The 20,672-nt window shown below is 39.7% G+C and overlaps 1 protein-coding gene across 1 annotated transcript in view; it reads right to left on the reverse strand.

Moving 5' to 3' along the window:
• ATRN (attractin) overlaps window positions 1-20,672 on the reverse strand; it is a 124,214-nt gene that overhangs the window by 60,207 nt on the left and 43,335 nt on the right. Inside the window, exons 17-24 of the mRNA XM_026072754.1 lie at window positions 19,372-19,557; window positions 17,339-17,572; window positions 16,459-16,596; window positions 11,566-11,659; window positions 10,613-10,665; window positions 8,937-9,031; window positions 8,280-8,358; window positions 7,634-7,791 (exon numbers count right to left, since the gene is read on the reverse strand). Coding sequence (XP_025928539.1) covers window positions 7,634-7,791; window positions 8,280-8,358; window positions 8,937-9,031; window positions 10,613-10,665; window positions 11,566-11,659; window positions 16,459-16,596; window positions 17,339-17,572; window positions 19,372-19,557 — 1,037 coding nt within the window. The remainder of the gene's footprint in view (window positions 1-7,633; window positions 7,792-8,279; window positions 8,359-8,936; window positions 9,032-10,612; window positions 10,666-11,565; window positions 11,660-16,458; window positions 16,597-17,338; window positions 17,573-19,371; window positions 19,558-20,672) is intronic.

Below are 20,672 nucleotides of genomic sequence, written 5' to 3' on the forward strand. Positions count from 1 at the left end.
AAAGCTTATCTGAAATGGGTATTAYAATTCATGGTGACCACCTGTTTTACGGGTGACATCACCAATAAAAAATAGCAGCATGAGGAATCAGGTATCAGAAAAAGAAATTTAAGCCAAATCTGCTTTAATAATCTGCCTTCCTTTGAAAAATGAGAGTTTGAAAGATTTTAGTATTCACATAGTGCCGGACACAAGGACCATGCAACATTACAGTAATGATGATGAAGACCAGAGTGAGAACTTTGCCTGAGGATTCTGAAGGGTTGTAGCAATATAATTTCTGGCACTTTATAAAATATTCGTTACTATTTCCCATTTAAATAGGCACGTTCAGTATAAGAGAAAATTAGCCCACTTTACTCAGTCGGAGAGTCAATTCCTTACAAGAATTTCAAGCTAGTTCATAATTCCTCTCTCCTCTGAAATACAGCTGACAACAGCAGCATGTGGTTTCGCCTGAACGTTGTCCACATACCAACACACGAAATACCTGGTAGCTTAAGAAAAGGACACGTTTGTTCCTAATTGCCTGCTCTACAAAGCCAAACGGACTTGAAGGGAATCAACTTTCTTGCATTCCTGTATACAATTTCAGCCTACCCTTGTATGCCAATGGGAACTGTTTCACAGGTCAAAGGAGGCCATTAGTAGAAATAATACAGTCCCCAAGAAAACCCAGAAAACCGTTAGGTTGCATCGTTAATGAGAGGCAGAGCACAACTCTTTTGACGCACGGGAATGAACGGAGCCTAGATTCTTTCCTCAGACAGTAAAAACTAAGAGAAGGAAAAAAAAAAGGTCATAAAAGAGTACTGAAATTAGTAGCTACAGGACTAATATACAAAGAACTCAAATACAAGAAAGCGCCATTTCTGAAAGCATTTTTCCAAGTAGGATCGCACTTCTGTATCTATTTGAAATCTTATTCTATTGCAGCAGCACAGCTCTAACGGGAGCACTAAGAAGTACATCAAAACGTAGATGGAGTCATCCAGGTAATATTTACACCAACAATAACTTAGCAAAAGGAACATAGGGCAGTGGCAGGAAAGTCCCCTAAAGGAAGATAGTTCATTAAAGGTGAAAAYGTCACCCAAGAGCTTTGCACGTAATAATTTCATTCCTTGGGACACCACGCGTTGGATGCGTTGGGTACATACGGCAGCGGGCAAGCTGTGCAACTCACGGACGCGTGAGTGCATACGCACAGGTTAGTGACAGTCACCGTGTTCAGCACTGAAAGAAAACACTGCAAATAAAAGGCTGATTTAATTACGACACATTTCAGGCTGTCCTCAGTTTTCAGGTCTGCCATTTGTTCCCATCTCCGTGCTTGAACTTTCGGCAGCTACTCATRAAGCAGCTATCAATTTAATGGAGATGAATTGTTTCCACCTTGAGGATCCCCATTCACGATTCCAACAAATGAACTATGCCGCTATTCAACGTTTTGAGTGGATTCATAAATATTTTCCTATCATGGTAAATGGCATATTTCAAATACCTAGAATAATTATGACAAGGCATTATGCAACCGCATTAAGCTACTCACAGCGCATTAGCCTTCTAAGCAGGAAGGAATAAAGCTTCAGAAGAGCCTGTGTAGACCCACCGTTCTGAAAGAAATCATCCGGAGGAATCCAGAAAGAAACTTCAGCAGCCCATGCTGAAATTTGAGAAATTAAAGAAATGTAGRCAGCAAGGGCAATTTTAGCTATTTTTCTACTGCAGCTTTTAATAAATCACAGTGGAGGGCTTGAAAGCTTCCCACTTGTCATCTTAATACTTAAGGGTCCTCAAGCAGTAAGACGTCTAATGCTGGTGCGGTGCTGGTGCACCAAGTATCCCACGCAGAGATGCTGCACAGTTATTGCAGCACTTTGCTGAACCCCAGCGTGATGATGAATTGCCAAGCAAACGGCATACAGTGAATATTTGGTGCGATTTGGCAAATGGTATATTTGTATGCAAGCAATGGTATATTTTTGTATGCAAGGCTAAAAATGCCTTAGCCTCTCTTTGTTCCTTGAAGCATTTGGCTCATAATTAACATTTAAGCACATTCAAATTAAAATACTTCAACCAACGCGAGAGAAAGAGATGAGGCAATTGCCAGTTAATGATACAATTACAAACTGTTTTTTCCCCTTAATCAGCTCCTAGGCTTCTTGCACGCGCTCAGAAAGTCGAGATCAGTGCAAAAGACTACGGAGAAGATTCTGAATTCTGGGAGAGTAAAATGCAAAAATCAAATGTGACAGTTTTAATGAAAACAATAGTTTTGGTATGAAACATGACAAGAACACAAGTTTATGGTTAGTGAGTGGTAGAAAACGCTATCAATAGTAAGCTGTAATGGGGCAGACAGCTTATAGCCATTAAAATAGCTTTTAAGTAAGCTATACTAGCAACTCTAAATTTGACCTACTGTGGGTTCTAGAGAAGGATTCACTTACTGGAATCCGTTCAAAGCAAATACACACTAGTTTAGGAGTTGTTAAAAACTGCTGACATTTACACAAGTATCAAAGGGAGTTTCAAATTCTCACCATTAGCTACTTGTCAGCTCCAGTACTTTAGTTTCACATCTGGGGGAGCTGAGAGATTTTTGATGGAGCTGCAACCCATCAAAAGAAGCCCACTGAAAGTTACCGTTTCAAATCTCCTTAGTTGCAATATTCTACGGCTTTTTTTTTTAATCCTACACCTAACTTTTCTAACTCCAGATACAGTCTGAATGCATAACGAAGCAATTTTACAAACTCRCAGCACAGATTAAGAAAACACGTAACGTAGGAAAGAAAGAAAAAAATAAAAAATCGTGTAACATTCATGTAACTAGTTTAGAGAAAAACATTCACACTACCAACGCTCTCTAATGTCCTTTTCCAAAAGGTGCACTGCTCAGTTCTGTGCATGATCAGGAACACTTAGGGCAGCACTTTCCAAGCAAAAAGAGAGAAAGGTGAGCAGTCGTGTTTTGCACGAGGCTTATAAAGCCGCTGTGGCCATGCCAGCCCGAGTCCGTCAGCAGAGAAGAACCACACAGCAAACAGAATGGAAATATCGAGACATTTCCGACAAGACCTTACCTGTGTTTTCAAGAAAGCTTGGCAAATTAAGTTTTTTAAAAGAGCTCCGCGATGTAGCTTTCATGCAGGGAAACCATTTCGGCAGAAGCTACTAGGAAGCAGACTGCTGTATTTCGAAGGCTTTCTACATGTTGCAGCTTTAGTTCTTTTGCAAAATACTCATTTTGAAACATTAAAGCAGTGAGGGAAGGACATCCTAAACCAATACACTTAGCAAAACAAAAAAAAAACCCTAACTGAAGTGGTTTTGAAGAGAGGTGGAGCAACAAGAGGGAAAAAGCGCCAGAATTCAGCATTGGCAAGAACACAGCTATCTCCAGCACAAAAGAGCATTTATACTCTCGGCGTCGCGAGTCTAAAAGGCAAGGAAAGAGGGAAAGAGAGACAGATTTCAATCAACGACTTCAGAATAAAGTTTCTTAATTTTAAGAAATAATGTGGAGTGTAGTTTTCATTAACTACACAGTAGTAAAGACGGCAGGTTTGTGAAATTTTCTCATCCGAGATTATGCATCTACATAAACATTTTCGTCATTACATAAACTATATCTAAATTGAAAATAAGCCAGGATAAGAGGACGTGTGTACAACTGCCTATTATGCTATTCAAACAAAAGATACAAAATACCACTTGACATACTTCACAGGAACAGTTCAAACAAAACGTGTAAGCTGCAAGGTCASGCACACGCACACACGGAGAGAATATTTTCCAGCATTTCCCAACAGCAATCTGGCAGTCCCAGAGCTTCACCGACTTCATCGCACTTCTTATATTGAAAGCACTGTAAATTGCCAAAGGGAAACTGAAACATATTCTTTAGTTGCAAAAAGTTTCGGAGCACAGCTGCAATGAGCAAAACTAAGCCTCCGCGAAGAGAAAAACAGCTTGCATCCTGGCCGTACCGTCGCATGCAGTTTTAATTAACAAGTCAGCATGCCCTGAAGGACTAAACCTAAACTGCACAGGAACTTTTATGCAGTGAAATAAGGGATGGTCACTTAGAAAAAGGAATAAAAACATGTCTGTTTAAAAACTATTCCTGAGAAGAATGGAGTATAGAGCAAGTATTGAAGGAGCAGCCAGGAAAGCAGGGCAGTCAAGAAGTTGTAGGTCACCCCATTGCTCTATTTTAAATCCTGCAGCAAACCCCAATCAAGGACTGACTATAAGCAAGCCTTTGCCCCAAATATCCATATTCTGTCTTTTCTCATTAAAGATGCACTCTACAGAGAGCTCAGACTTGGCAAAAAATGGAAAAAAGAGGGAAAGCAAACAAGAAAGAGGAGTGGAAAGGACAGGCAGGAGCAGAGAACACAACTAAGGAGAATTGAAGGTGGCTCAGTCCACCATGGAAGATTACACAGGACCTGAAAGGACACAGTGAGTCCTGGAGAAAAATCATACTTTTTTACTTACTTSTCCCTAGTTTTTCCTCTATGGAACCATTACTATTTATAATATCATCTCCTACCCACGAACTGCTCTGAAAAATATCAGGATGTCAAGGAAGGAAAAGAAGTGTTAGAGCAAAACAGTACCCCTGGGCTTGTATGAGAAGCATAGAGTCAAACCATAAAGTGTCTCAGCACCCAGTCTAAAAAATGTTTTGGGTGGCCTGCAATCTGACAGCACAGATGATCAGAAGACTGAAGATGTAGCTGTAGACTTCGGTAAAGACATAGCCAATGACTTTATACTGCAAGGTTACACCAGATGGTGAACGGACTGAAAATACAGTGTGATATCAGCAAACAGCAGGTCTATACGGCTACAGGCTCTTCGTGAAGGAGACAGGACAACCATCCGAAGCGTGGATTGAGCTAATAAATAGAAGACCTTGCAGCTTCAGGAACGTAAAATGCAGATTTGAGTYGAAAAAGGCTGTTAAAGGATGCAGGAGGAGCCTGATTTTATCTCACGCCCAGACGAGCAACACTGCTGAATTCCCGTTAGGAAGGAGGAACGCCACGCCAAGCTACGACATGACTGCCAGCAAAAGGGGGTGCAGGTGGTCTTCCTGGAGAAGGACGACAAAACCCTAACGAATAATGAAGAATTGCTACTACATGAGAAAGGGCTGAGATGTTCAACACCAATAGGTATTCAGAGAAAGATGACAGAAAAAYGTCAATTCTAGGAAACAAACTTTTTAGATACCAACTGAACAGCGTATATTAACAGTAATCACGAGGACTCCGTATTCCTGGATGTGATATTGCTGGCAGACTTTTTCACAAAAAAGTCTCTCGACCAATAAGAGCTGATGCTATTTTAGACTTTATTTTGGCATGTAGCAAGGATGTTAGAGAAGATTTGGCCACATAAAATTACCTTGGATTGACTGCACACAAGCACGTTCAGATTAAATTAAGGATAAACTAAGGATAAGCTGAGAATCAAAGTTCACTCTTTTTAACTACAAGAAATTAAATAAGACAGTAAAATCAAGTGGACTAAGGAGATAAGGATGGGAAAGCAGCCATCAAAGAATTTCTCTCAGGTCAAAGATGCAGAACTATTTGAAACCTGTATCCTCAAAACCAACCTCAAAAAGGACATTAAGAACAATTAAAGAGTCTACATGTTATGGAGAGGAGAAGGATTCATTAGGTATGTCTTAAAAGCCAGCAAGTGGTACGGATATAAAGTAAGAACTGCTGAATGTCAAGCTGTGCTAGATCTCAGCAAATAATAAACAAAACAGTAAGAGAAGTTTCAGCCATACAAGTAAAGGAGACCATAAAGGGAAAGTGAAGAAGGCATAAAGGGAAAGTGAAGAAGGTATGCAGTGAGGAAAGGAAAGAGATTAAAACCAATCAGCTATATCCCTAAAACTAAATTAGGGTTTTCATTAAGGACAAGGACACCAAAGTAGGAGCAAGGCAAAACATCTAACGGGAAGGAGGTTACAGAAAAATATGCCACCGAGGTGGATACGGAACTCAGRTGTTTCAGTGTGCTCAAAGTCCGTGAAACCAGACAGCGTGTAACCCAGCACTCCAAAAGAAATGGCACATGAAATAACGCAAGGTTGTTAAAGCAATCTACCCAGCCAAGTGTGGCGCTACAGAAAATTTAGAGCTTGCATCTAGAGGAGGAGGGGGAATCCAGATATCCACATTCCCAAGACCTAAATAGTATGACAAGTATCAGGAAAAGCTTTCAGTAAAACAGCAGAAGAAATTGAAAAATGGAATTAAATGAGCAGTAGAGTTGACAACGGTAAATTGTGGTATACTAGCCCACGACTTTCTGTCTATACCAATCTGTAAACCAGACAAAAATTCTCCAACTAGAAAATAATTACCAATACGGTAAGTGATATTAAAAACTGAGAATGAAGTGTAGTCCAAGGTCAGTCTGTCAAGTCTATCAGTCTGTAATTGGCGTGAAAAAGTTCCACAAGTGTTTAAAAAACAACCACACTATCTTTACCCAAAGGTGATTCAGACATTTCACAAATAACTAATATTTTGAAAAGTTCAGGAAAAACCTTGAAAAATACCTCTATAGCTTAAGGACATTTTTCCACTGGGACATGATTACCTTGCTTGGTATTATGATGTGCATTATCTTTGTCAGAAGTGATCCCTACGGTGAGTTTCTGTAACTGGAATGTCTGCAATATCAAGTAAATTCATGTGAAGTTGCCAGCTTTCACAAGGTAATTCTAACATCAGTTGAATAAAGATGGAGATGGAACAATCTGGGTTCCTACATTTGACCAAGCTTCTTAAACAGGCAGAATTGAAGCATATGGAGCCTCATTTTAGGTCTCTGTTCCAGACCTAGAAGAAGTTTTCTCCTTTAAAGGGCCCTCGTACCACCCTAAGTACAGTGCCTGCTGGTACTCAAATTAGTCCAGAACAAGAAAGTGGCCAAAGTTTCTCTGAATTATTAGCTGCAATTGCAGTTGCAAAGTGTGATTGCAGTCTATGATCTGTGAGTGTTTTCATGAACCACTGAGCTTCTTCCACTGCTTCTGCAGCACTAGCCTTACCACAGACCATCTGATACCTGAGGCAACGTGTTCACTGACTGCACTGAATTAAGAGAAATAATGAACTTTGTCTCGTTCCGCAGGTACCACCTGGTCTTGGACAAGAAAAGAAGAAAGGGGGATGGCCCTCCAGCTATGCCTTTCAAGAACAAGACAGAAGAGACACTAAGAGCACTTCCTCCGTTCTTCTCATTCTGGGCTTGATTTTTGGCTTTTTGATTCCTTGTTTGCTTTCCTCAACATCAAGGGACAACAGCTACACGTTAAAAGTCAAAGATATCGTTAGAAAACAGCTCTGTTAATAAGCAAGCAACCCACTCACTTCACAGTGCATTTGCAGATCCACTGGGCTGAGGTGACCTCAGAAGATGACGCACCGTTTTGCTCTTAATCAGGAATATCAAAACCCTTTGTCCGTTGCAGGATTACACTGAGAGCTGGCGCAGCTTGGACAATACACAGCACACCAAATTGCCATGTTGCTTGAGGGAAAAACAAGTATTTTTAAATAATTATATAGACATTAAGAGCGCCTACCTGTATTTTTATTGGCCAGGTGAAATTGCTGACGTAAACAAAAAAAGTGATGTTTGGATTGTTGCGGAAATCAAATTTCTCATTGGAGAAGCTGTCCTTGTATTCTTTTATGTTGTTTTTTGAAATAACCGGAATTTCCTCACCAGCCTGTGTGCCTGCTGTTTTAAAATGTTAAGAAGTAGCAAGAAAAGATGTTTCAATGCATATTTTAGCGATAAACAAAAAGGGCCAATTATCCTGCGTTCTAAAGTTATTACAATGACAGTAAAATGAACTATTCATCTAAATGCTACTATTTTGAGCTGCACTGCATTATCAAAATCAATGTATGCAGAAATACTGCATTACTAAACATTAAACCAGCACCTTCACTGTCTCCAAAACATGTTACAAGATGGGAAAACAGAAGAAAGAAAAACATAATTCTTTTAATATTTTACTTCTGCCCCAAGCCCAACATCTAAGAACATGATATAACAAGTTCACAGGTCAAAAGAAAAAAAAGAAAGAAAGAAAGAAAAAAAAAGGTTTCCCCAACTAAATCTGCATTTTTTTTTGAAAACTAGTATCAGTTTCAAATGAAACAAGCTACCAAGCAAGTTTCCTTATCTTTAAGTAAACTAAACTAAGATCATACTTGTTTTACCTGCAAAACTTGTTGACCATGTAATGTTGAGGTTGAAGTTTTTAGATGCATTGATAAACATGTCAAGGTCTCTGTTTTGCTAAAGAAAAAAAAAAAAAGAAAAAAAGAAAACCCATTTTTAGGATAAGCAATCCCACCGCATTGTTTTCCTAGCAAATCTTCACTGAAAGGAATCTTGGAATTGATTATTTACATAAAGCAAATACATTAAGCACCTTCACATGAAGCAAAAGACAACCTACAGAACTACTTCCATTTTCTGAAAGTAGTATTCTCCTCACCAAGAAAAGCACAATAAAGAACAAAACAAGTCATGCGCTTGGAGTAAAACAGTAAGAATACAGACACAAGGTATGTGGTGAACAACTAGGAAAACCAGAGTTGCTCAGCAAGCTGTTCAAACAAATGTTTTTTTTTAAAAAAAAGAAAAAAACAACCATGGGTCCTTATATAATTTTACCATGAATATTTGAAACTGCATGGGCGAAGATGAGGAAGAACAGAAGGTTCTAGTTGCTCTGTCAAATTGGACACATGCTACATCAAGAGACTACCTCTGGACACTCACAGAACTATGACATTTCATCATCTCCACGGTCAGGAGAGGATGAACATATAACCAAAGGATGAAGTTTAAATGAAAGGTAGAAAATTCACCTCTTCAGGTGTCGCTACAAAGTTGATGGCTGTGTAATAGCGATCATCCTCTTGAGAAAGGCTGAAGGTGAACTGATAGTCAATGAGAAGAGTATCTGAAAAGAATGCAAGTAGAATGTTATCGCACGTCTTGGAATAAAACTAACTTCTGCGAAGCAAGGCACGTCACTAAAGTGCTTGTTGCACTGAGAGCACAGCTAGGAGTCAGTGCACTGTTACAAGTGAGTCCAACCTCTGTATGATACTGCACAAAAAGGAGAGATACTCTGGACTTTTCTGGCACTTTCATCCTCTCAGGTTGAACCTAGAGGGAAAAAGAGGCCCTTGCTTTTCAGGCAGGAGCCTCCAGCCTTAAACTAAAAGGCTGTTCATACCCCTACACTGAGAAAACATTTTAACACGTTTACTTTTTCCATACCGAAATGCCTTCTCAGGGAATACTAGTAAGAGCTAATGGACTGTAGAACCCTTGCTTGAGACAGGATTAAGTTAAGTTTCTGTACACCAGTGCTCCTCAGGGAATGTTTCTACTGAGCAGCTGCTCGGTGATCATCTGAATCACATCATGCCATGTTCAGTCTACCTGTATGTCCTCCTATTGCTCGTGTCCGTCCRGGTTTGAATACCACCTCTCTGTTAACTGGCAGCGACCAGCCAAGTTTGGGGGTACATCCACCAATCTCACTATCCTTTTATTAAGGCACCGTACTATGACTTGTGCACATTCCCAAAGCTATGCAGAGATATTCCAAGTAATAATAAATATGAGGCTATACAACCGGTGGTGGTGTTCTCTTTCTGACATCTACCCACAACCCAAGCACCAAAAGAGAAATTTCTAAGGCAGAAGAAAAATAAGAAAGACCTTGAGCCTGTACAGCACACGGTTGCTGTTGTGAAAGTTGTAAAGTTCCGTCTGTTCCATCTTTTTGCTTACTCCACCGTCCCTGCCACTGGCACCAAGGCGTTAGGTCATACTTGCAAAAAGACTATCATAAGTCATCAGCGCCCTTGCTTTGCTAAAGCAGAATTCAGATTTGCTAAACACAGCTTGTTTACAATTTGTGTTTCACAAAAAGTACTATTTGAGATGTGTATCATTAGGTAATTTAAGATTATATCTATCCATGCCTGTAAATGTGCTGATTGCTAATATTTGCAAACAGAAGCTGGAGAGTATCCACTAAGTAATCTGCATCTTGGCAAAGTATCTTCTAGAGATGCACAGAGATCCAAAAGTTCATTTCAAAGCAACCATGGCAATTTTGAAGCCTTACCCATTCTAACATGGAATAAAATAAAAATTAAAAAAATTGCACTAACAAAAATCCCCAAAACATGCTTTGATTTTGACTCATTAAARTCATTACATTTTAGAGTATCTTCCAGACAACCAGATTTTATTTCAAAGTCACGTAAAAATAGAAAAATTCTGAAGTCTGTTCTGATGGGTCCAGTTGTGACACAGACATTATCAAGAGCAGCATTTTGGTTTTCTTTAAATTATAGTTTTGTGAGAACTGATGTTCTAAAAAAATATATTTTCTAGTCCTAGCCTTAATCCCCTGTATTTTAAACAGATGCTCAGGCAACTAATATTAGTTTTCAATAATGCATTTCAAATGTCAAACACATTTGCTACCTCCAAAAAAAAAAAAAACCTCAACAGTACTCACAGTAACACGTTCCTTTCAGTGGATTTCCCTGATATCTATTTTCAACTTCACACCTAAAAAAAAGTATTTTTAATTAATGCATTTCTTCGGTTTTATTTATTCCTAGCCAATAAAAATCAGAAACCACCACCTGTGCCGATAACAGTAGAAAATTAAAAATAAAGGATGCATGTCTGAGCTATACTGTGCTGCTGAAGGAACAACGCAAATCTCACAGATCTGCACAAAACAACCTAGAAAGCAGGGACAATGAAATGTAACATTACAAATATTAACCTTTGCATCCATTTGAAATGTATTTAATAGTTCTACACAATGCATGCAATTGGATCAGTAGAGTCAAATACCAAAGCTTCCATTTACGGACAACCCAGGATCTGGTCCTACAACGTCTACTCATGCGAGTAACACTTTAAAAATAAACCTGGCAATGAAACAACTTCCATTAGCATTCCACTAAAACCATTTGTGTTATATTACAGAGAATTCTCCTGCAAATATTWGCTCTGAGAGGGCTCCATTAAAATGCTTGAAGGTTGAAGTCTTTTCCCTTCTTATTTCTGATATATTTATATCCCCTCAAAACTGCAGAGTGCATAGAAAATAAAAAAAAATAAAAATAAATCTACCAATTAAAAAAAAATAAAATTGAGGGATAAGCAAAGCGGTATGAATAGTTTGGGGGTGCAGGGTTAGCTTTCACCCTACACACTCTGCATGACATTCGCAGCTGAAACGTTCTTAAAACGGAAAACTTAAGGAAATCATTTTGCTCATGTTATCCCCCCAGGGGAAGTACGGCTGGCTGCACAGGCAACGGAGTTAGTCAACTGTCAGCACTAAGAGATGAGCAGAGACATCATAAATGCAGTCGTTAAAAACTGTCAGGGTCCCATTTCCAGCATGTGCACGGCCTTTTGATTTCAAAAATAATAACAGCGAAACAAACTCACAGTTGACACTCGTCTCCTTTTATTCCCTTGGTGGTGCAGAAACATTTCCCTGTGTTTGTGTTGCAGACGGAGGCATGGCCGTTGCATTTGCAAGCTGTTGAGCAAAGGCGGGAGGAGGGGGAAAAAAAAGAAGCAATTTTGAATGAAGCAAGAGAGACAGATTTGATAGCAATTAAATTCTTTAGATGCCAAACTGTGATACGTCRACAATTAAACTGCACATGAAAACCCATTTGGTAGTCTTTGGTTTCTTTGTGATACTAAAGGCTGCTAAAAATAGAGGCATGTGTCAAACCGGAGCGAGCGAGGCTTCCAAGACTGTATGTTTTTGTATGAAATCATGATCAGCCTGTGCCTTTGYAGCTTCCAAAAAATCTATTTAACTTCCTTTTTTGTTGCTAGATGGCACTACAGACATCATAAACGGTGGGAAAGAGATAATATTTGGAATAGTTTGGGGCTTGCTAACACATTTCACTCAAGCTCTTAAAGAGAGACTATGATCACTATTTATTTATTTATTTATTTATTTWACACAAGTAAAACAAAGCTCCTTGTGCTTCTAGGGCTCTACCTAGAAAGAAAACTGTCTTTGAGAAAATGGCATAAGTCTGTGCTAAAACAGTCAGCGCTGACAATACAATGTCCGTTTTAGAACAGCTTTAGTGTCGTCTCATGAACTGAATGCCACCCAGTCATGGTTGAAGGACATCAGGCCCTAGACCAGATCTTCTGGTTTAGTTATATCTCCGAGTAGACCAGTCCACGTACCCCAAGACTACTTGCGATGYGCACCAAAGTATGACAGTGGGAACATACGGAAGATTTGCTTCAAAAATACACTCCTGATTCAAACTAAAATGCTAATGYCGACACAGCTTGAGATCTTTATCCATAAAGGAGCCATGAAGGCACATGCAAAAAAACAAAAAATGTTCCTTATAAAGTAATCTTGACCATAATTAGAAAATAACTTTTTTCTAACCATAACTTTTTTCAGAAGGTAGCTACACCTTTTAGGAGGTATTCAGTCAATGAACTGGAAGATGCATTCATTTTCAGAGTTGCGCATGGGGAGCGTGCAATGTGAGAAGGGAAAAAGTACACAAAGATCGGTCATCTGTGGTCCCTGAGCTTGCTGGAAATAATATTCTTTAAAGGCTGGTGTCTCCTCATTAAGAAACGACGAGATAAGCCAAACCATTTCAAGACATGAGTCATTTAATGTACCAGCAGATTCTTTGGCATGAAGTCTTCAGCCTGAAAATCTATGCCCACCTTAGACCTCATTTTATAAATCGTTTGGATGTCTTCTTTATATTGGCAGGTAATGAAAGATACGTTGTATCAGGGACACTTAATTGTGTTTCTCAATTGTGGATGACTGGTCTCCTAGCAGCAACATGGAATCAAGTACAAAGAAGCATAAAGGCCCATTGTGGAAACAAGTAGACTGGAATCAAGAYTTGACAAAATAATTGTATTCTGTGAAGCAAACGCATTTCTCATTAGTGGCACTTAAAAAAAATCTTAGTACTACTGAGAACGCCTTGTACTTCCTTCCTTATGCTTTGCAAAATGTAAGCAAAGTGAAATTTGATTAATGTTCAACATTAAAATAAGTAAAAACTAGGAGAAATTTCTAATGTCATATTGTTCCGATGCAGATCACAATATCTTGWCCAATAACAAAAATGCTCAGTCCTTCACTCTGCTCTTTAGCCATCTGCTTATGCTTGAGAAGTTCAAGCATTCAAACATCTCTATTTAAAGCAGTCTTCTTTATTTATGCATTTTCCTACGAGCCCCATTAGCGGAGATMGTTTACCGGAGGACTGGAACATGCAGAGAGGAGACATTTCTTCACAGCTCTTCAGACAACTATGAAGTTTGGAAACAAGCTATTGACAAAAAAGTATACTAGAAATACTCCTTGGTGTCTAAAACTTCTTYCCTCCGGAGGCTGATGCCAGAGCAGAAAGCCACAATTTATCRGAAATGGCTTTTTGACTTCAATGCATGGTAGCAATCTGAATCACCAACCAGAACCGCCTCCGTAGTGAGCCCCCTTCCATCTTCTTCACAAATGATGGGTCATAGACTCATGCAGGGATGGCCACGGGGATCAGCTCTCCTCTTAGTGCATTTGTGACGGTCCAAYGACCCCATGGCGACCACAACGACTACTTGCCTGACACTGCTTTTCCATGCAAAGAGCTTTAGCTGTCTTCCAACGCAATCGAGCAGCCGGGGGGAAAAAGGCAGCATCRTGTCACCACCAGCTCCATGCGGGCCACCAGCAAGCGCTCCACCRAGCAGTTTAAAATCACTGCCACTGAGTCTATCTGATTTCAGACATAATAGTGCCTTCCGTTTTCTTGCAAATAACTTTCTTATCTAGCGCTAACATATTTTCATGCGAAAGTTTAATCAGAAAACTCAAAAATACTAAATGCAGAGAAAGCACCTTACAGCTATTTTCACATTTGATGTGTTGTATTTCCTGCCCTTCCTGATTAACACTGTTCTATGCTGGACACTTTCTAAAAGCAACCGCTGAGGAGCAAATCAGCTACCATTCGGTTATTATCTGCCCAGCACTGCAAAAACCAATGCCTACGATGGTATGCAAAAAGTCCTTTCAGAGAAATAGCTGCAGTTCATTAAAAATCCTTAAACACAAGCGATAAAGCAAAGTTCACCTGCCCTAGCAGCACAGAGTGACAAGGACAGGTATCTTCTTCCACCCACTCTTTTCACTCCTTCCCAGCTTCTCAACCCCACCTCCACCACTTCCAGCTCGGCACAGCCCTACCTGCCCCAAAGGCTAGTACGTGTTTCTCAAACTCCTAGTATCTCAGCATAGGCTCTGCTGTCCATCAGCCAGTGTTCACCCCTAATGAATTCCCCTCTGGAAACCTTTTCCACGGAGCAAAATTATAAATTGCCAGCACTCACTCTGGCTGCATCAGATAGGACCATTTCCCCTTGCTTTCCTTCTTCCAGTCCACATTGCTCTTTCTGCCCAGCCTCCTGCTTCCCTGCTTCTTTCACCTGCACGGTAAATAGCTTTAAATCATAGCAAATTAAAAAACCTGGGCCCAAAGCACTTGAGAGCAAAACACTTTTGACATGAGCTACTCGTTTCATCAGATAAAGAATGAATGCTGTGCCACAGTCTCTCAACACATTTTCTAATTTCTTTTTCAGGCAACTGGATGACTTGAGTCTATCATTCATTATCTCAACAAACTATTTTTGGGCACTCCTCATAGAAAAGAGCCCAAAGCAACTTACTCTTGAATTTCCACACGCATAGAACAACAACAACAACTAGAAAATGGCACRCTGAGATCCAGTGATTAAGACTGAATGCTCGGAGTAGAATTTTATATTCTCTCATGCTAGCTTGCTCTCAATTTATTCATTCCCACACTTCGAATTATCTTTGTGCAAAATGAGTTTAAGAATATCAGCAGTATTTAATCTTGCAGATAATGCTCTGGAATAAAGTGTCAAAGGTGCACCTTTTCCGTTGTACCCATGCCACTGTGCTGTCTGTTGTAATTTCATATCCCAGCCACTGCAACGCCCTTTTCTCGAAGGAATGCAGCCTTCTACCACTCCTTCCCATTTGGAGCACTGCCAGAAAAATAATTTTATAAGCCTGTCTCTGATCATTTCACGTCCCTCCCTAAATCCCTCCACCGGGAGGTCCTTCTTCATAGCGTCAAATGTCACCTACTTGCTCTTGCTTTAAGAAACGGGCCATTCACGCTCCAGCGATTTGCTCTCATCCTCATCCAGAAGGTTGATGTCACTTCCAGGAGGCAGCCTAAATGAATTTCCAGATACTTTCTCCCAAATTGTTTCCACACTCAGAAGGAACAACTCAAAGACTTCAATGTCCCTTCATTAATAAACTTCAGCTACTTCTTCCACGATGCCTACAAACCACCTAAACTCATTTGACTGAGGTACTGATACTACCCTCAGACTGAACAACAGTATCTCTGTCCTACCTTTGTCATTACTGTCCATCCAATCATATTTTCCTTTTACATCTCTTTGGGGCAAGGAACATCTTCCCTCACAACTGCATATCACCTGTCACAGCTAAATTCCAGTTTGTAACTGGTCTCCCCACACTAGGACACTGAAATAAGCTGTAATTCAGAATAATGTTGCGAGGTTTAAGGACAGAACAAACCTTCCATGTTCATTTCCCAGTTGTGCCAAAGAGCCCATCAGCACTTTACAGACTTAAAATACAATTATAACATGGATCACCTAATCCTAAAATGAAATCCAGCCAACTTCTCAGTGAAATAAGGCTAAACTTCTACTAAGCAGATGATTATGACAATAAATCAACAAYGTGTTAACTGACTGTAATAAAAGGTAGAATTTAGATAAGCAGAAATTTGTCCAAGACATTGGGATTAACACAATTTCTTTTCAAAAGAGGATCATCGAACATTTAAATGGCCACACTGAATCAAGGGTTAGTTTTAAGTTTAAAAAGGATGGTAAAAATAATCCTTATCCTGTATAATGCAAGTCAAAGAATTTCACCAAGGATTTTCTGTGTCTTTGATCTGAAGAAGCAAGAATCGTGTCTTGATTGTAGGAATATTTCATCGTTTCTCCTAGGCCTGAGTACATGTCTCAGAACCTTAATGTTCCTTGACCATTGGTTTCGTGTGAAATAAGACATTCACCAAGAGCAAGATACTTAGATTACTACCTTCCTATTCAAATTAAGAGCAAATTAGAAGCCTAAATAGTTTATTCAAACCTAGAATCAGGACATAATTTGGGTTAAGATAACAGGAATGAGTAAAGAGTGAAAAACAAAGATTTCAATGCAGGAGGATTTAAGACATCACTTACGCTGACATGTTCCTCCATTAGTAGGATCACCATAGTAGCCAGAAATACAAGTTTCACAGTGCTTGCCAGTTGTTAGATTTTCACACTTTTCACAGATGCTTTCATTTACACACTTACTGTGCCCATTGCATTGGCAGGCTGCAGAAAACAAAAAAGGATGAGTATTTGTGTTCAAATATAGCACTTCACGTAGCACCTCAACAGGCTGCGTGTTGTAGAGGCTGCTCAGTTGACTTATGAATGAAATCACTTCATACAAACTCCAAAGAGTTTCTTGTAGTCTTTCTAGCAATGCGTAAGTGCAAAGACAAGACTGCATTGAAAATCTGAAATTTAAAGCAACGCAGAGTAAACTGAACTCCGAACTATTTTGGAAATACTGGACTGACAGGACTGGAAGCAGCTGGTGGGATAGATTTACAAGGAGAAATTGGGAAGAGAGGGTTAGCAGCAGTCCAGGTAATTTAATTCTACATATTTGGTGTCAAAAGCATTATTTCAGAATCACCCCAAGCCTTAAATAAACCTTCAAAGAACGAACTGCCTTTCTTTTTAAACAATCCTAAACTGAATAAATAAAAAAAAAGTTAACTCAGTGAAGGTTCGTAGGGAAAGGAAAAATCTTACTAGAACAATGCGTAGATTAAGGAAAATATCTGAGATAAGTCTTCACACAGCAAATCTCCGCAGTTCACTTGGAGAGGCCTGCACAACTCCTTCCATCTCAAAATGTGCATTTCTTACATGCCTTTCAAGCTCTCTTTCTCCCTCCACTTAATGGGAGGGAACATGGACATCATTGTTTTTAAAAAGTCTCTCGCCTTGCATTTAAGTTTTGCAACCTTTGAAACGTTTGAACAATTAAACTCTGCTGATTTACCTGGACACTGAATAAAGGACCAATTATATTTATTCTCTGCAGGACACATGCTGACATTGAGGATGGGTTCCAAGCTGTGTTTCCCTGTTGCGGACGGGGTTGGCATCTTTACCGGACCTCTGTAGGAGCCCTCTATACATTTCCCCTTTCCGGTGTTGCTCGGATCGGTACACCATCCACAGCCGGGCTGCTCCAAACAGTGACCACACGTGCAGTAACCTGAACAGTTTTCAGCTATAAAAAACAAAAACCGAATTGTGAAACAAATCCCTGTCTCACAACATAGGCAACAACGCAAGCAGAATTTCCTGCATGTCTTTTGTGACCTGAAGTACTTATCTCCTCCGAAACATAAATCTTCAGCCTGATATTCAGCTATAATAACAATATGTATTTTCATTCCCATTAGCATATTTAACTCTAGAATAAATAAATTAGAGATATATAAATATAATAATTAGATTACAAATATAATAAATCATAATTAGATAAATTTATTAACGAATGTTGATTTAATCAGTGATTTATGAAACTATGCAATACACATATAAGGTTTTTCTGACCATTAAACACCACCCCCTAAAATCATAGCAGAATGTTCCCAGCTATGAAAGGTCACTGTTTGACTTGCACCAAGTCAGAAGATAAAATGAGCTATTTTGAAGCAAAGGCTAAAAAAGTTTATTTACATACTTCAAGCCCCTTCCATTCACACATTTTAGTATCACATGCTACTACTTAAAGTATCTATCCGAGTCAGAAAGCACAGAGTACAAAAGCAATTTGTCTTCTTAAGGTAGAGTGCCACGTTCAAGCTCTCCCCAGGCTCAGCAATCAACTAAATCAAGGAAGAACCATCATGGTGATTCAGTGGTTCCTTTCCCAAATGGGATTTTTTCTGGGGTGAAGGAAAAACTCTTACATACAGAGAAGTTTTGCTCTTCTTTTCCTAGAACAACCTCAAAAAAATATGAATTTTTAGATACTGTGTTCCATGATGAGCAGAATTTCTATTTTGATGTTAAAGTGATAAATTGATAATATTTGTCTTTTTCGGGGGGGAGAGAATGGAAAAAAAAATGTTTTGCATTCTTTTTATCTACTCATCTCCTGCCTGCTGCTTCCTCCAACTTTTGACCTCTGGGAGTACGAGAAGTTCACAAGCTCATGTTTGACAGTCACTTGAAATTAATTCTCTCCATCTCTTAATTTATAGCAGTCTGAGCTATCCGGGCTTATTCTCATCAGCTTCCAGAAGTTCACGCAGCAACTCAAACTGCCCAACTTCCTTCCTGCAGGCCAGAAGCATATTCCTCTCCATCTGCTAGCCACATACCCAGATAGCCCTGGCTTTCCTGACCCTAAGGAATTCAACAACTTCTTCTTCGGACAAAGAAAAAATAAAACAAACGTTCAGCCACAGAAAGTAGTATTTCAAAGCAGCATAGATCTTTTGCAATTTGCTCGCATCCACCAAGAAAAAGAAAAACACTAATTTTAAATAAATTAGAAATTTCTACTCTGGGATACAGAGAGACAATACTTCAAGATAAAGTGTTCGTATAATCTCTGATCTGGATTTGATACAGATGAGCTAATATTAAATTACATATAAGAATAAAAGAGATATAGAAGAGTGACAAAAAGAGAGACAAAAAAAGAAGTTAATCACACGAAATTACGTAACAGAATCAATTTGAAGGCTAGGAACTGAAATAACGAAACAAGTACTTCTCCCTCTGAAAAAAAAAAAAAAAAGAGATTTCTTCATCTCATTTCAAAGCCTACATTATCTGCTATTTAGTTTAATTGATAGCTCCCCTAATCAGGACCTAATTCTGTTTAACGCTTTACGTGACACAGAGCGTGCTGCAGGGCTGAGTCATATACTTCAAGCTCCTCGGAGCARGTCCTCGCCACCTTTGCAGAATTTGCTGTATAATTACGCAGCACRGCAGACGCGCGCCGCTTGATGAGGATTTCGTTAGCGAACACGGGCGAGCCCAAGAGGCCAGCCCGGGGCGACTACTCACGCGGACAGCTGCTCATGGTGTACCACTCCATGCACTGCCCGTAGGGGAAGGAGGCCACGTAGGCGTTGGAGTCCACGCACTGCTTCATGTTGCTGCACCACATGCACTCGGAGCTGCCGCTGGTGCACTCGCCGCACAGCGTCCGCAGGGCGCAGGGCGTGCGGCACTGCTTGGCGCTGTGGTTAGCTGCGGGTGGGAGAGCAGGGATCAACGTTGGGCCCCGAGAAGGATGCAGGCGACGAGCCCCGAGCCCCTGCTCGTTTGGCCCAACCGAAAAATACAGAAGATTAAAGCCCACCAATTCTTCAGACCAAGCACTGGTTAAATATCGTAGATGGGCAACGCTTCATTTGGACCGTGGTGGTGCCAGCCAGAGCCGGAGACAATTTATGCCAAGGTCACCAATGCATCACTTGTGCGTTAGTACAAGGTGACTAATGCAGGTTTTGCATCTGTACACATCTGTTAATGCATTGCTTTGCTGTAACAGAAGCATTGGGAGCAATCCCCACATTTTACATGAGAACATCGTGATGTACGTCAAGCGATTTGAGCAGCTCCACCCATAAAAATGAGTATTTAAAGCAGAACCTGCTCAGGAACTTCTGGTGCGAGCCAGAACTTAACCATCAGTTTTAAGTGATTATTCTCGGGCCATAAAATAAGTTTAAATTTAAACGGAAGTGCTGCATGTGTTAACTTAAAAACAAAAACAAAACTATGAAGTTTTGAGTTAAAAATGTCCTATTTATGATCTGCATCCTGCACTGTCACAAAGCACAAATTAAAGTGGTGTCGCTTACTTAGAAATTTTCTGTAATCAGCCAATTTTCTTAAAACTTAAAAAGGCACTAATTGGTATTCAGAAATAATCAGCTATAATGGAGAGTTAACAGACCAAGCCATTTTAAAAGATATGAAGCTCCAACAAAGCCAGAAGACTCTCCCCAAAAGCAAATAGCCTCTTTCTAAAAATTCTCATTATCTCCAAAGTGTCTTGCCCAATTAATTTCAAAATTTGATAAAATTCTCCTCTGGCTACAGTGCACGGGAGGGGAGAAAGGGGCGTTCAACTGGAAAGTATATTTTATTTTGCGTTTTTGAAACAGGAGAGGGCTCCATACCATAATTAACCTAAATGCCACATTCAGGTACGCAATTCAGAGGAAAATAATTAAACTATAATGTACTTTAAACGTTTAGGAGTTAACAGTGTAAACGTAGGGCTGGTTTTAAAATGCCCAGTTCTTGCATTAAATAAGTACAAAAGACATTTGTTCAGAGCCCTTTTTTTTTTTTTT

The sequence above is a fragment of the Apteryx rowi genome, unplaced genomic scaffold, assembly GCF_003343035.1.
Source record: "Apteryx rowi isolate R43461 unplaced genomic scaffold, aptRow1 scaffold_35, whole genome shotgun sequence".
NCBI classification, from domain to species: domain Eukaryota; kingdom Metazoa; phylum Chordata; class Aves; order Apterygiformes; family Apterygidae; genus Apteryx; species Apteryx rowi.